Below are 17,619 nucleotides of genomic sequence, written 5' to 3' on the forward strand. Positions count from 1 at the left end.
GAATGTGTGTGTGAATGGGTGAATGTAATGCACAATCTATGGGAAGCGCTTTGGATAAAAGCGATATGCACCATATACCATTTATTAGAGGGTCGGTCTGTGTGTCTCTCCGTCTCCGGAGCTAAACCGTTGGACCAATCAACAGCACATTTCTTGTGGCCAGCAGGCCACAGAAATGTCTCCAACATTATTTTTTTCCACTTAGTAGACCGGCCTACTCGAGAGCGATTCAAGTCGGGAACAATGGAAGTTGGGAATGCTTGCCCCACCCGTTTAGTCAATACCTGTTGTACCTGTTTTACCCATTGTCAGAGTACCTGTTGTACCCGTCAGTCTGCCTGTGTCCCATTTATGCATATATATGTAGATCTCAGTATCTGTCTGCCGTTGTCCTTTTTATGCCACTATATGGAGATCCTCGATGTCATAAGTATATGCCCATATATGGGCATATTGGTCGGATCTGCGGTTCTCGACCGCCGGATCTCCATATATGCCTATATATATCGGTGTGATCAGCATTACTGTATCCGCCTATCCGACCAACTCGACATCGGGCACCTTGCTCCGTCAGGGTCACAGATATGACTGACATCAAAGGCTGACCACATGGAGTCCAAGATCCACGTTGGAGCTCACAAGAGCTTCTAGATCGGCTTTTTTCAGCGTAGAGATTTGGTGTACATGGGGAAAAGGAGTGGGCCGAATACAGACCCCTGGTGAAGTATGTAGGGTTTAAGTGATTAAATAAAGCCCCCACTCCACTTCACTCTACAGTACTTTCTTTCCCTATATACCTCCTTTCTTCACCCTTCCTTTGTTCCCATGTATTACCTTCCTACCTTATTCAAACTCATTTATAATTCAGTCCCCACTCCTTTGGGGTATTTTTTGTCACTGTATGTGTTCTCTGCATTTACACATCCCAACTGTGTGGAGCCGTGGGTGTTTAAATACAGCTCCCGGGGAGCAGTTAGAGGTTGAGTGTCTTGCTCAGGGACACATACTGTAGGACTGGGCAGGCTGGGGGGCGGGAGGGAAACCGGGGACCTTCAGATTCCCAGATGGCCCTGTGTAACAATCATTCAGCTTATGGACACACGGTTTCACATTCCTCTACAGAATAGGAAACACACGTCTCACATTAACCCATTCAATCCGAGAACGCATCTGTGTCATTTTAGATTTGAGCTGTAACCATTATTCTATGCTTTGGCTATTTGGCTATTCAAAGATAGCAGATCTGCTAATTGTTTTTAATCGTGGAAATGTGTGCAAATCTTTGTATATATTCATTTTTAAAGCGAACATTTGTAACTCAAATCTTTGCTTCTGAGGGTCCCTAGATCAAAATATTTGCTTTAAAAATATATAATATATATATATTCAAAGATTTGCACACATTTTCAAGATTTTCGTTCTCACCATTGTTCTTAGATACACCGTTTCACATTCCTCTACAGAATAGGAAATACTCACGTCTTGAAAAGCAGCAGGGGAAGCCGAGTTTTAAAGTTTAGATCAGTCGTTCCCAAAGTGGCTTGCAGGGACCCCTCAGGGTGCCTTGAGGGGGTTATGGGAGTCATTGAAATGGAAAAAAGTTTGAGAATCACTGCTTTAGATGGCCAGACAGACACAATCAGCACTGTGATGCTTGTCATCTTGTTCGTTTATTGGTGTGTGTGCCAATAAAACAGTGGAAATGCGAGTACTTTGTCCTCCATTTGATTGATTTTTTTCAATTCCTACTTTTGATGTGTATGCTGGATTTTGGGTCTAGCGCTCCACTGAGAAAACCCATTGTTGATGCTCCAACCTCTTTTTCTTAATTGCTTACAGTGTTGATTTTTCACTGCAAACTTTTATTTAGTTTTAGTCATAGTCTTTAGAATACATTTTCATTTAGTTTCAGTTATATTTCAGTCATCTGAAATGTTTTAGTTTTCGTCTAGTTTTAGTCGACTAGATATCATAAGATTTTAGTCAACTTAATCTACAGTTGATTTAGTCGAGTAATGTATTTTGGCGGTGCCTTGATGGCGTCATAATGGCTGATTTTACACTTGGTTGCATGCTCTGAAAAATAGCAGATCTGCAAGCTCACAACGCGTCGCAGCGCGACGCGTTGTGAGCTTGTAGATCTGCTATTTTTCTCTGCTATCTCTTCTCCACTCATCCCTCACTAACATTTTAGTCTAGTTTTTATTTGTTGACGAAATTGTCAATATATTTAGTCTTAGTTTTAGTCATCACAGGCTCAGCTTAGTTTTTATTTAGTTTTCGTCAGTGAAAAAAGGTAGCCGACAAACATTTTTCGTCATAGTTTTAGTGGACGAAATCAACACTGTTTGCTTGTCGTCTTGTGTCGTGGCCCAGGTGCTGGCGGTGGACCCTGACGACGGGGACAACGGGACGGTGGTGTACAGCATCACCCCCAACCCGTACTACGCCATCAACAGCAGCACGGGGAGGATACGCACCCGCGTCATCACCCTGGACCGAGAGAGCTCTGACTCCAGGGAGGCCCTGCTCATGAGAACCATCGTCATCTCCGCTGTCGACCGTGAGTTTGTGTGTGTGTGTGTGTGTGCATGTACGAATGTGTGCATCGGTGCTTGTACTGTATGTGTGTCTGAGAAAGAGACAGAGAATGTGTGTGTGTGTGTGTGTGTGTGGGTGCATATGTGTGTGTCTGAGAGAGAGAGAGAGAGACACAGAGAATTTGTGCAAGCATATGAGAACATACGTGTGTGTGTGTGTGTGTGTGTGTGTGTGTGTGTGTGTGTGTGTGTGTGTGTGTGTGTGTGTGTGTGTGTGTGTGTGTGTGTGTGTGTGTGTGTGTGTGTGTGTGTGTGTGTGTGCGTGCGTGCGTGCGTGCGTGCGTGCGTGCGTGCGTGCGCGACGAAGCGAGAATGTGTGCACGTGTGCATTTACACATGCACACGTATGAGCATCCATGTGTGTCTGTCCGTCTCTTTCCATTTGAGTGCTTCTGACTGGAACAGCATGGCAACCAGCACATCTGTTGGCAAGCCACAATTGCTTTATTTCATGCTTAGCAGGGGGCCTTCGATGCTCAACGATTAGCCTGCTACCGCGAGCCTCAATCCTTTATTTTTTATATTGACTATGAAACTTTTATTGTGCCTAATAAACTTTTTGGACTGTGTTTGACACACTGTGTGTGTGTCCCTGTGGCGCCCTCTGTAGGCGGCACGCCCCCATTGCGCGCCTCGACAAGCACCACGGTCTATGTGAACCTGCTGGATCTCAACGACAACGACCCCGCCTTCCTCAACCTGCCCTTTGTGGCCGAGGTGCCAGAGGGCCTGCCCAGTGGCTCCTCTGTCTTCAAGGTAAGAGCATCCTCTGCCATGCACAACTCGTGTATACAGTGAAATCCTCAGTGTTCATTGAAACCTGCAATCTTTAAACGTATTTTAATGAATGTTATTTCAGGCAATCTGTATGGTAGAGTAGGTTGATACATTATAACTGGCACATCTGCAGTGGTTGGAGGGCGGTCTCCCTGCTCTCCATTGAGAAAGTTAGACCCTGCTGTTAGGTAGGACTGGATGTATGAGTTTACTGCATGAAACCCATATGCAGTGGTGGAAAAAGTACTATATTTTTTTACTCAAGTAAAAGTATCAATACTGCAATGTTGAAATACGTAAAAGTCCAGAATTCAACATTTACTTGAGTAAAGGTACAAAAACATTGGTATCAAAAATGAGTAAATGTACTCATTTACTTTACACTACTGGAACCTACATAGTATACTTTAAGTTCTTATTTAGTGGTAAGACTTTTTATTTTCACATAGTTTGTATTGAAGAAGTCACTTTTACAGGAGGATAAACAATGACAGAACTCTTCTAATTTTCTGTGAAAAAAAACAAACGCACAAGACAGTGGTAAGACTTTTTAATATCAATGTTACATTATCATGAAAATATTAGTTTTTTTGCCAATTATTTGGGGGCCCATTTGCAATACCCTCACGGCCCACCAATGGGCCCCGGCCCACAGGTTGAGAACCACTGATCTAAACATGTCCTTTCCTTTGTTCCCCTGTATGTATTTGCTCTCTCTCCTTGCGTTCTGCTAGGTTCAGGTGGAGGACCCGGACGAGGATAAGAACGGCATGGTGACCATGGCCCTACAGGTGGGCATGCCCCGTCTAGACTTCCACCTGAACACCACCACGGGCGTGCTGACCTCCACGGTGGCCCTGGACCGCGAGCAGATCAGCCTGTACCATCTGAGGATCATAGCGTACGACGCGGGCAAGTTCCCCCGTACCTCCACCTCCACACTCACCATCATGGGTGAGAGACTGGTGTCTGTGTTTGATTAGAAAGCTCTGCGTCATCAGTGCCCATACCCTAGGTGGGGTTGGCGAAAGGCCTCTCTGTGTGGAGTTTGCATGTTCTCCCCCTGTCCCCTAGGGTAGGTACCCTCACAAAAAAACATGCAGTAATCCTAGTCTCTATACTGCCTCCCCCTGGTCAGCCGGGGCGCCTGATGGAGGGGAAAGGAACTGGTTGGAATAACGTGTTCCTTCCACGCGCTACGTCCTACTGGGGAAAGTCCTCCCTGTCGGGTGATAAGAAGCGGCTCGCTAGCTCCTCATGCATTAAAGGAGGCATGAGCTCAGTTCTGGGCTCTCCCTAGGCTGGCAGAGGGAGAGTAGCGCCCAGGATTACATTGGCACTGGGTGAAAAAATGGGTTACACAATTGTAAAAAAAAAAAAAAAAAAAAAAAAGGAAAGAAAGAAGGGCCACCAAAATGTGTAATAATATATATGAAAGAGAATTTGTTTTGTACATTGAGGCATAATGTGATGTTTTTTCAGTATGGAATATTTAGCCCAGGTTTATTTTGCTGGCCATGAAGCTGTTTGACAGAACACAGTAAAGAGTTAATTTAACTTAAGAGGGTGTACACATGGAAACGAATGGACTCATTATATTAACACTGGGGATTTGACTGTGTAAGAGTGACCTTTCTGAGACTGGGATTGAATGTTGAATCATAGATTTCTCTCCTACTACTAATACTTGACTAAGCGGTCTCAATAAAAGAAAGAGAGAAAAAATAGCAACGTACTGTATATGAACCACCCACTCCCCTATAAAAAAAGACTCAGAAAAAAAGATAATGAACCTTACTCTCAGACTGCTGAGTAAGAAAGCTCCCTCTACTGGTTGAAAGCCTCTATGAGATAACTTACTGCAAATGAATATGATTTATGTGATTTACACCTAGGCAAATATGCCATTCTTATTGGCCCATATATGTCACGTGGGGGTCGATTATTTCTCTATAATACTGCTAATGAGAACAGTCATGTAGAATATGTTTTCAGCAACAACAAAAAAAGTGCACATTTAGAATGTACTTCTAATTAAAGGTAGGGTAAGTGATTTTCTCTGGTTAAAATAAGTGTTAAATAACTATATTGTGATAGTACTCATTGCTAGATAGAGTGGTTGTTCAGTAACAGGAGTCTGCATGTCTCTCCAGCTCTTTATTAAACATAAAATGCATTTTCAGGTCAGCATACCAATTTTATCCAATCAGGATAGAGAACTCATACAGGATACAGATTTGAATTGATGACACAAATTGGAAGTGATGACACAAATACATGAGCAGACAAAATTGGAACTGGAACACTATACAAATGAAGCTGATGAATGGGTACTCTCTCCTGATTGGCTGAAATGTTGTCACCTACATGAAAATGTATTTTCTGTTTATTAAAGAGCTGGAGAGACATGGAGAATCCTGTAACTGAACAAACACTCTATAGCAATGATTACTATCAGAATATAGTGCTGTATACTTTTAACCCATTAAGACCTGGAACGCATCTGTGTTTGATTTGATCTAAAAAGCATTATTTTACACTTTGGCAATTTTTTTTTAATCGTGGAAATGTGTGTAAATCTTTGAATATATATTGTTTTAAAGCGAACATTTTATAACTCAAATCTTTGCTTCTGGGGGACCCTGGAACAAAATGTTTTGAGATGGGGCTCGGCGGCCAAATACATAGAAGTTTGGGGGTCCTTGACATGAAAAGGTTTGAGCACCAGAAACATGCGTTTTTTTCAGAATACTGTTGGGATTTAGAAGACATTTGTAGAATCGGCTTCAGGTCTTAATGGGTTAATACAAATATAAAAATATAGAACAACATACAGTATAGATCAAGATTGAATTGCAATTTGACGTCACTCTAGTTATCTCTTGTCTCATTGTATTGTGTCTCTGTGTCTATACCTGTGTGTGTGTGTGTGTGTGTGGGACAGTCCTGGACGTGAACGATGCCATCCCCACCTTCTACCCCCCGCTGTACAACGTGTCCCTGCAGGAGAGCGTCCCCAGGGACCACGTGGTGGCCCGCCTCAACTGCTCTGACAACGACGCCGGCCTCAACGCCGAGCTCAGCTACTTCATCACAGGTGTGTGTGTGTGTGTGTGTGTGTGTGTGTGTGTGTGTGTGTGTGTGTGTGTGTGTGTGTGTGTGTGTGTGTGTGTGTGTGTGTGTGTGTGTGTGTGTGTGTGTGTGTGTGTGTGTGTGTGTGTGTGTGTGTGTGTGTGAGAGAGAGAGAGACTATGTGTGTGTGCACGTAGGTGGACATGCAGCAGACAGCATATTTCAGACTATAGATCGATGTTTTAGTGCTTTAGTACACTCATGTACTGTGTGTGTGTGTGTGTGTGTGTGTGTGTGTGTGTGTGTGTGTGTGTGTGTGTGTGTGTAGGCCTGTCACAATTATTACATACGCGTCTGATTGCAATTATTTCAGATAATCGCAATTATTTTTGCATAATCGTTTCCATGTTAAAACTTTTCACACATTTTCAAATATAAAAAAAGCAGAATTAGCAGATCTACAAGCTTACAACGCGTCAAGCTATTTCTGCTGTTTACATGTATACAATTATTAAATATGTCAATCATTTATTTGTATATTTCACTTATTTGTCATATCAAAGGCTTCATATGTAACAACGTTCAGTGGCAAAAACACAATTAAATCGTTAATCACAATCGTTTGAGTGACAATTAATTAAAATGTGTAATCGTGGCAGCCGTGTGTGTGTGTGTGTGTGTGTGTGTGCGTGTGCGTGTGCGTGTGCGTGTGCGAGTGCGCGTGTGTGTGCGCGTGCGTGTGTGTGCGTGCGTGCGTGCGTGTGCATGCACAGTAGGTGGACATGCACCAGACAGCATGTCTATAGATGTTTCCATTCTCTGTGTTGTTGTGCTCTTCAGGTGGCAATCAGGATGGTAAATTCAGCGTGGGCTTTCGTGACGGTGTGGTCCGCACCGTGGTGGGTTTGGACAGAGAGACCCAGGCAGCGTACACTCTGGTCATAGAAGCTATAGGTGAATTATTATAATCTCATTCACTTTGATGATGATGAAAAGCTTTTAACTTTGTCTTTGTTTTCACCCAAGGAGCTTTTTTGTCTGCTGTGGGCGGGGACTTGATTTGGCACTTTTTTTTTCACCTGCCTTGTTTTTTTTTGTATGTCATCTTCTTCAAAGGTGTTCTTTTAACCGTGTCTTTAACCCATTAAGACCAGGAACGTATACTGTGTCATTTTATATTTTGAGCTATATAACCATTATTTTATACTTTGGGCTTTTCAAAAATAGCAGATCTACAAGCTCGTAGCGTAGCACAGAGTGCAGCGCTACAAACTTTTTTCATGTCAAGGACCCCCAAAATGATATGTATTTGTCCGCGGACCCCCCCATCTCAAAATATTTTGTTCCAGGGACCCCCAGAAGCAAAGATTTGAGTTAAAAATCTATATATATATATTCAGTTTTGCACACATTTTTCGTTTTTTTTAAATAGCAGATCTGCAAGCTCATAGCGCGGCACTCGGTGCCACTCTAAAATGACACAGATGTGTTCCCGGATTGAATGGCTTAAGATGGCACCGACCGGAAGGGGGAAGGGGAGAAAAAAAGAATTGTTGCATGTTCTGCAGTGATTTCAAAGCGTTGCTCAACTCTCTCTGTTCCTGTCGAGAAAGAACAAAAAACCCTTGAGGTTTTCCTGTTGTGTAAAGCTGTACTGTGGAGTAAGGGTGACACGGTGTCAACATGACTGACGGGGTCGTGCGGACGTACTGTATGGGACAGGGGAGAAAACGTAACCGAGGACAACATTCTAGATTTACCCATGTTGCGCTAACTTAGAATCAGCTGCATATTTCACAACCTGTTAATACAATACTCTGAATTCAACCAATAATGTTTCACAGTTCTCTCGACAGTTATCACATTCTATTCTGTTAACCCATTTAGACCTCGAGGCAGATTCTAAAAATGCTTTCTAAATTTACGTTTTCTGAAAAACGTATATATAAAAAATGATATATGTTGCTATATCAATATATATCATGTATACACACACACACACACGCACGCACGCACGCACGCGCGCGCGCGCGCGCGCACACACACACACACACACACACACACACACACACACACACACACACAATATAATAATAACAGTTGCTATATAGCAACAATTCCAACAATTATACAACAAAGTATAAAATAGGGCTTACATGGTTAACCTTCAACCAAAGCCCATCGATGAGCTGGTGGTTGACATCTGTTGTATGAGATAAACCTTTGCTAGATCATTGTGGTGTGATACAACTTCATTACAGATGAATTGTGTGTGACAGGCCCATAGAAATAAACCAGCTATTTATCAATCAATATAAACTAAAGTGAATCACAAATCTATTGCAGACAATGGTCCCGCAGGCAGCCGGAAGACAGGCACAGCCACAGTGTACGTGGAGGTTCTGGATGTCAATGATAACAGACCCATCTTCCTCCAGAACAGCTATGAGACCAGCATATTGGAGAACGTACCCGCAGGAACCAGCATTCTACAGGTACAAACTCGCGCACCCACACACACACACACACACACACACACACACACACACACACACACACACACACACACACACACACACACACACACACACACACACACACACACACATATGCAAACTTTTTTCATACTTTCAGAGTTAAATAAACACTCAGGACTTTGCTGTGTATAGACGAATCCACAGAGCACTCCTATGGCGCAATCATAACTGCGGTGTCAGAATGCACACCGCAGCAGGAGTCTAATGACACCGCAGCGCTCTGTTTATTTGTCCATACACTGAACATACACACATAAACACACAGCACACTGATAAAGTTAACATTCATACACACAAAAGCATAAATAAGAGACAAAAATACCAAAACACACACACATTCTGTACATGCTCGCACACATATTATTTCTTTGGAGTCAAAACTGGAAAATACACTTTATTGTCTACCACAAAACTTGTGTCCGTCAGTTACAAAAAAACAAACAAAAGAAAAACAATGTCTTCCTCAGGGCAAAGGCTCTTGTTGTGTTTGATCAGTCTGATTTGAGGGACCAACGACGTTCACAAATCATTCTTTTGTGTTGATTTTCAACCTGTTTGATGATTTGGGTTTTACAGCGTCGGCGCATTTGACACATCGATCAAACAAACAATAGCACTAAATCAACTTGCAATAGCTTTACTGTGATTGTCTTAACCAGTGGTTCTCAAAGTGTGGTCCGGGGACCCCCAGGGGTCCTTGAGGGGGTCCCCTGCCAAATGATTGATAGTTAAGAACCAAATGGACCTGTAACTCAGAGAGTGTACAGATGGAACCAAATGGACCCTAACGGGTCCATTTGGTTCCATTTGTACACTCTCAGAGTTAAATGAACACTGATGATACTACCGTGTAAATAGGGGTCCCAGAGATCAAAATGTTATAACTGGGGGTCCCTGAAAAATAAAATGGTTGAGAATCACTGCTGTAGCCGTTTAAAGAAATCGTCTCTTATGGGGGTATGCAGAGCTAGTTTTGTTTTTGATGGTTGTTTATTACATCATTGGAAAGCCTTTTCATGGCCATGTTGAGATCATATAGTTTAAAATATATTGAGATTGTATCTCTCGAACTTGAACTGAATTATCATCCTGAAACGTTTTTTAAGTGAAAAGATAAATCATGGTCTCATCCTTTGTTTTTCATGTCAAGTCCCATCCTTTGTTTTTCATGTCAAGGACCCCAATTTTGGGGTCCTTGACATGAAAAAGTTTGAGAACCACTAGTCTAAACAATCTGGCACAAAATCGCACGTATTCTACACAGAAAACCCCTAACCAACCTGGCACCCCATTAAGGAGAATAAAACACACACTAAAGGATTATTTACAAATACTGTTTGAGGGCCAGTGATGGAGAGGACAGTCAGTCAGTCAGCCTGTGATCAGTTCCTATCAGTTCATATCTCGGTGACGTAGTCAAACAGACACGGCGTGGTGACATGAGGCTCCGCACCGGCCTCGGGCTGCAGTGTCTGTCTGGCCGGTGGCGACTGCGAGGCGTGGGTAACGTGCTCGCGCTCGCAGTGCGGCCTGCGATGCTGGGGCCGTCGGAACGACGCCATGTTGTACGTGCGTCGGTACGAGCCCAGCCTCTTCCACACCTTGAGCTGGGGCTCGCTGGACAGAGCGCCGCCGTGGCTCTCTCCTCCGCGGCCACAGGCTCCTCCGCCGCTCTCTGCGTTGTCCTCCTCGTCTCCGGAGGGCCGGCAGACCGCCAGGAAGGCGGCCAGCCCCGCCAGCAGCAGGGAGAGACCCAGCACGACCATGATGGTGAGCTGGGGGTCGTAGGCGTCTGGAGGGGGTAGTGGTGGCGTCGTAGAGAAGGGAGACAGGGCGGTGGTGGTAGTGCTGGACAGGATGGACAGAGTGGACAGCAGGGTGGTGGGTTCTGTCGGGGAGAGAGAGGAGGTGACGTTGAACTCGGCCTCGCTGGCGTTCATGATGTCTCTCGGCGGCCCTGGAGGGAGGAAAAGGCACAGGAGAAGAATGTTCAATGTTTTGTCTCGCCGCCCAAGCATAACCAAGCTGAGTTAGGCTTATTTGGAGGCTTATTTTCAGTTTATTGGGATCATACCCCGTAGGGCATGCGACGTGCGCATGCACACACAACACACACACACACACACACACACACACACACACACACACACACACACACACACACACACACACACACACACACACACACACACACAAACACACAAATGTATGCGCACGCATAAGATGCAGGGATTGGTTGGCATTTGCAGCAATTATGTAGCTATTAAATCAATGAATACCTAACAGTCAATGGTTGACAGGCTTTCTTCAGTGTAATACAAATTGGGTTTATTAAACTGCCCCTTGTAAAATTCTCTACACCCAGCTCCCCCACCCCAGGTCCCCAATTATCCCCCCCCCCACACCCCCAACCCCTCCCCCTCCTTCTCATTCTCTGTACCCACTCTTCAGCGCAATAACATTTGTAAATGTCATCGTCCTTAATTCAGCGGAGACAAAGCATGGCTTATCGGTTTAAGGGAAACACATTGGGACGTGAAATTATTTTTAAGACCAAATGCCAGGAAAGCTGTGAAAAGGCCACTGGAGCGGGATGGCTCGTTAGAGAGTCGCTTCATTAGTCACCGCCGCCACCCTGTTCTCGCATTCGCGCGCACGCACACACACACACACACACACACACACACACACACACACACACACACACACACACACACACACACACACACACACACACACACCTACACACGCACACGCACACGCACACACGCACAGCCTCACTCATAAACTTCAACAGCAGCTACAGTACTCGGAAACAAACTTTTTCTCCTCTCACCCACACACACACACGCATGCTGCATGATTAGGCATGCATCTCTCTGCAGGTTGGCAGCGGTAACTGTTCGGTGCTGTCCCTCTCCACTCTGCCGTCCCCACTTTGTCGTCGCTCGCTTAGATTTGACAGCTCAGCAACTTTTTTAAGCAGTCTAAACTCATTCCTCTCAACTCTTTTTTTTTTTTACAAGTGCACTTTCTCTCTCCCTGTGTTTGTATTGCCAACTATTTCCATGGTATCTTAACCTATTAAGACCGGTAACGCATCTGTGGCATTTTTAGATTTGAACTATAACCATTATTTTATGCTTTGGGCTATTCAAAAATAGCAGATATACAAGCCGCGCTATGAGCTTGTAGATATGCTATTTTTGAAAAATCGTGAACATTATTTTGTGCAAATCTTGAAAGATACAAAAATACACAGCATCTTTGTCGCTGTGTTGTTTGTATCTGTCTTGCTTGACGCAGTCAATGACGTCATCAATCAATATTTATTTTTTAAAGCGAACTTTTGTAACTCACATCTTTGCTACTGGGGGTCCCTGGAACACAATATTTTGAGATGGGGGTCCGCGGCTAAACACATATCATTTTGGGGGTCCTTGATATGAAAAGGTTTGAGAACCACTGATATTATAGCAACATAAGTGTTTCAGAAAACTGTTAGGATATAAAAGACATTTGTAGAATCGGCCTCAGGTCTTAATGGGTTAAGGAAATGCATATGTATTTTTTCTCATGCATATCACAATTTTTTTACCTGCCCACAGGCACAGACTACCCCGTCTTATCCAGTTTTCCCCACTGAAGATTTCATCTTAATGTTTTCTTCCTCTTCGTACACTATTTCTCCTCCTATGCATTCCACATTTCATCCACCCTACTGAGAATGTATCACATGAGGAAGTACTCTGTGTTTACATACTTTATTGTATCCACAAGCCTCAGCCCTGGACTGGGACATTATCCATGTCCCAGTCCAGGCAGGTTCTACTCATACGAACCCAAGTGCATACATACTGTAGTGCTAGTCACTCATACACAACAATGTGAACACACTCCCTTAACAACTTAAGCCCTATATACTTTGTTGTCTTGTGATCTGAGATCGGCAGATGTTTGCTATTTTTGAAACTTTGAAAGTGGTTATTTCCTCACATACGTACATGTGAGGAAAATGCACATGAAAAATGTATATTTGAACGGTTTAATAAAATATTGAGACGTTCTCCATCGACTCAATTCACGCTTTGCCTTGCAAAAGCAATTCCCGACAACTCCAGCATGGAACGCTGTTGTCAGTAGCAGCTAGTTGTGGACGTTCGCCTACGAAAATATATTCATTTTAAAGAACCCAGCCATCTTTACTATTTAATGGATTAATCAACTTGCAAGTAATAACCCCACACTTCCTCCCCCCATAAAACAACACGCATCACACATAGCCTCTATACGGATGAAACCCTTTTTAAAATGCATACTCACGCACACACAACTCTTTAAAACAGCACCTTGTTTAGTTCCAGTAAACTGCGGGTCAGACTTGTTTCCTTGGCTCCACCACACACACACACACTTTACCCCCCTCACGCTGCTCTGTGAGTGTGTGTGAGGGGAGAGAGAGAGAGTGTGTGTGTGTGTGTGTGTGTGTGGTGGGGGGGGGGGGGTAGTGGTGGTGGGGTGGGGGTACAGAAGGAGGACAAGTGGGGGGTAATAGCATTATGATTGAAACATCTCTCGATTGTTTTTAACGCCGGAGGGCCGGAGACAGCGGTGCGATTTTGGAGCCGCCCGGAGGCTTAGCGAATAATCTCCAGACGCCATCCCTCCACATGCTTCCACGTTCGCCGCGTCCGCTTCGCCAATGTGGCCGGACACTTTCTACACCCCCTTTTATGGCCCTAAGTGGTGCGGTCCACTGTGTAATACCCTATTCATCACTCACCCAATCTGAGACCCCCCCTACCCCCTACCCCCCTGCCCACCCACCCTCTTTTCTCCTTTCTCCCCCCTCCCCTCTCCTCCCCTTTCTCTTCTCCTCTCCACATCTCTTTATAAAGCTAATGAGACTGAAGTTGGCCCCCTCTCTGGAGGGAGAGAGAGAGAGAGCAAACGAGAGAGTGCGAGAAAAAGAGAAGACACAGCGTGTGTGTGTGTGTGTGTGTGTGTGTGTGTGTGTGTGTGTGTGTGTGTGTGTGTGTGTGTGTGTGTGTGTGTGTGTGTGTGTGTGTGTGTGTGTGTGTGTGTGTGCTTCTATGTGCTTGGAGCTTTTTTCCACTATTCCACTATCCGCGAAACAGTGAAAATAGCTGATCTACAAGCTCACATTGGCTATTTTCACATTGTGTCGTACAACGAAGTATAGTATAGTATGTAGAGTGGCTAACTATACTGTACCTATTCTTCTTGGGTGTCCATGAGGGAGGGAGAGAGAGACAGAGAGACAGAGAGAGAGAGCAAACCAGAGAGTGCAAAAGAGGAGACACAGCATGAGTGTGTGTGCCTTTGTGTGTGTGTGTGTGTGTGTGTGTGTGTGTGTGTGTGTGTGTGTGTGTGTGTGTGTGTGCGTGAGACTGAGTGTGTGAGATAGAGAGAGAGAGAGAGAAATAGAGCAAGAGAGAGACTGTGTGTGGGTGCATGCGTGTGTCCACGTTTCTGCATGCCTGCGAGCGAGCGAGCGCCCACATTCGCTTGATCCCTTGAGTGTGTGTGCGCCTGGGTGTCTGTGTGTGATGTGCTTTGTAAGCATATCCACAGAAGGGCAGGGTCTGACTTGAATTCGGTCTCATCCATGTGCCAACATTACTGTGCCTGTCTGGATTCAAGAAATTGTTATTTTTTTTGTGTTTTTCTTTAATGCTGGGGTTCATTCACCAGGGACACCCAGCATGCTCCCACTATATATGTGTGTTTGTGTAGACTCGCGGTGCCATTCTGTCTGTGCTGGGTTTGTGTCCTTGGCCACTTTCTGGCTATCTGCCTGTCACAGTCAGAGAGAGAGGAGGAGGGCGGCATTATAGAGTCATTGCCATGTTGTTGGGGGTTGTTGGGGCAACAAGCCATTGGAGACTTGCTGAATGGTGGAGAATGAGGAAGTTATCTGATTTTTTTGTATACATTTTTGTATACCAGTCATATTATGTTGTTCATATTGTGTGACACATCTGTCCTGTGACTGAGCACCACAGCTACAGCATATTAATGTCTTCATAACACACAACGCCGCACTTATATTGTGGTCCAAACAAAGCAATGTTTGTGCGTTTGTCCGTCCATTCATAGACTTCAATCCAAACTAGTGTTGATTTTGACAGCAACTTTGTATTCAGTTTTAGTCATAATCTTTTGAATCAAATTTAGTCATATTTTTCTCTTCTGAAATGTTTTACTGTTTTTCTGTTTACTAAAAGACTAAAATGTATTTTGGCGGGCCGTGATAGCGTCGTAATGGCTGATTTTACACTTGGTTGAATGCTGAAAATAGCAGATCTACTTGTGAGCTTGTAGATCTGCTATTTTCAGAGCGTAACACCTGAGCGCAACCAAGCATAAAATGACTTGTCTTTTAATTCTACTGGATCACTTCTCCACTAGTCCCTCTCTAACATTTTAGTCTAGTTTTGATTTGTTGGCGAAATTGTCAATCAATTTTAGTCTTAGTTTTAGTCATCATAGCTTAGTTTTTATTTAGTTTTCGTCAATGAAAAAAGGTAGTCGACGAACATTTTTCAACACAGTTTTAGTCTGCGAAATCAACACTGATCCAAACCACATTTGTACATGGATCGGCAAACCACACTTACTATTTTGTGTTTTTCTTAGCCTGCCACGATGTTTGCCATGTTAACTTTTCCATGTTTTGCAGGACGGGAAACAGGGACGTGCACAGATAGACTCTAGGTGGTGCCCTTTGCCCTCTTGACCAGAAGTGTCCTTTTGAAAAAAGAAAATAAAAGTTTTTTTTTTTTGTTTTCAGTTTACAGCAGGGGTCTTCAACAGGGGGTCCGGGACCCCTAGGGGGTCCTCAGAGTTACTACAGGGGGTCCGCCAAATCTTTATGTGATATGAATTTTCTTTTTACCATAACCACTCGAAACCTAGCATCCCTTTTCTGAGGAGAACTTTAGCCAAAAATAGCAGATATACAAGCTCACAACGCCTCGCGCTGCGAGGCGTTGTGTGCTTGTAGATCGGCTATTTAGGCAAAGAGGTATAGGTGTAGAGGGAAAAAAGAGCAGACCAAGTAAACAAAAAAAAGTATAATTTACTTGAGCACCTGCCCCTCAAAATGTCTGTGCACGCCACTGACAGGAAAAGTATTTTTCATATTTTTGCAATGCTAGCATAGAGATGTGGTCGCATTGCAAGCTGTGCCCAGAGAGTCCCTATGTAATTATTGTTGTAGTTTTTGACTGTGTGCAGTAATCCCTGTGCTGATACCGCCGTTCTCTGGGTTTTTTGCAGGTGCAGGCAACAGATGCCGACCAGGGGGAGAATGGCAGAGTTCTATACAGGATTCTGTCTGGTGAGTGTTACTGTACGCTTCGTCTAGCCGAGCTGATGAGTTTCACACATTCGGCCCAGCATGCTCACAAACAAACATGCAAAGAGATGTGTAATACATTATCAAACTTGTTTACGGTTCGAGTTATAATCTGAGCTTTGTGGGGTGTCGCTGTCTGAGAGAGATAGAGAGAGACAGACAGACAGACACACACACACAGACAATCACACAGACAGACAGACAGACAGACAGACAGACAGATAGAGAGAGACATAACTGCTTATTAGGTGGTCCAACACAATATTGCAACAACACATATACAATAGCCTGGAATATGCCAACCCAGACCCAGAGCCTGTGGAATTCAAAATGTACTTGAGTAAAAGTTCAAAAGTATTGGTATCAAAATGTACTTAAAGTACCAAAAGTAAAAGTACTAAAATGTTTGAAAATAGCAGATCCACAAGCTCACAACGTGTCGCATCGCGACGCGTTGTGAGCTTGTAGATCGGCTATTTTCAAATATTCTTCGTATAAAATAGGGCTAAAGTGGTTAATGTATGTTTTATAACGTAATAATATATTTCTGCAAGTAACTAGTAACTAAAGTTTTCAAATAATTGTAGTGGAGTAAAAGTGCAATATTTGCCTCTGATAAATTATTGGAAATTGGAGATACTCAAGTAAAGTACAAATACCTCGAAATTTTACTTAAGTACAGTATTTGAGTAAATGTTACTTTCCACCACTGCCCAGAGCCAGGATGAAGTGAATGACTACACACCGACATGAGCCCTTGGTTCTGAAATGTTCAATATATCAATATCTGATGCAGAAAGATACTGTTGGCTGACACGGACTGTGTAATGGCTTCTCTCCCACATTTTTCTCACTTTATGTCGCTACTCGCACAACAGTGATAGTTCACACAATATTCTATCATGCACCATGGTGCAGCCATACTGCACCATTATTCAAAAGAGAATATGGTGCATTTTGTTTCTTTTTTTGTTTATTTTGTCAGATTTATCACATTGATAAATAAACGAGATAAGACAGATACAGATGTATGTGACTGTGTGTGTACATGTGTTTGGGCACAGGCTGGAACAGCCCAGGACCCTACAAACAGACGTCCTGCGTGACGTCACTGGGCATTGTCCAGTAACCTTTTGATCATTGGCCCGCTTCCCGCAACCTTTTGATCATTGGCCCGATTGACAGCCAATGTGATGCCGCAATTTGTTCCCATGCTCTGGGGGGTGGGGCAGAATTCGAGAGATCACGACAT

General features: G+C 43.8%; 2 protein-coding genes across 2 annotated transcripts in view; one reads left to right on the top strand and one right to left on the bottom strand.

Moving 5' to 3' along the window:
* The window catches only part of cdh23 (cadherin-related 23), a 306,429-nt gene that overhangs the window by 212,098 nt on the left and 76,712 nt on the right, over window positions 1-17,619 (top strand). The window contains exons 22-28 of the mRNA XM_084076986.1: window positions 2,377-2,563; window positions 3,211-3,356; window positions 4,112-4,331; window positions 6,322-6,474; window positions 7,290-7,403; window positions 8,796-8,944; window positions 16,289-16,349. Coding sequence (XP_083933112.1) covers window positions 2,377-2,563; window positions 3,211-3,356; window positions 4,112-4,331; window positions 6,322-6,474; window positions 7,290-7,403; window positions 8,796-8,944; window positions 16,289-16,349 — 1,030 coding nt within the window. The remainder of the gene's footprint in view (window positions 1-2,376; window positions 2,564-3,210; window positions 3,357-4,111; window positions 4,332-6,321; window positions 6,475-7,289; window positions 7,404-8,795; window positions 8,945-16,288; window positions 16,350-17,619) is intronic.
* Window positions 10,262-14,617, bottom strand: LOC311058091 (uncharacterized protein; the record flags this gene model as incomplete). The annotated part of the gene is made up of 3 exons (XM_084075398.1): window positions 10,262-10,943; window positions 13,814-13,911; window positions 14,598-14,617. The coding sequence occupies 3 exons, from the start codon at window positions 14,615-14,617 to the stop codon at window positions 10,384-10,386; spliced, it is 678 nt and encodes a 225-aa protein (XP_083931524.1). The 3' UTR covers window positions 10,262-10,383.

Source organism: Gymnoscopelus microlampas (genome assembly GCF_963454915.1).
Source record: "Gymnoscopelus microlampas genome assembly, chromosome: 13".
NCBI lineage: Eukaryota > Metazoa > Chordata > Actinopteri > Myctophiformes > Myctophidae > Gymnoscopelus > Gymnoscopelus microlampas.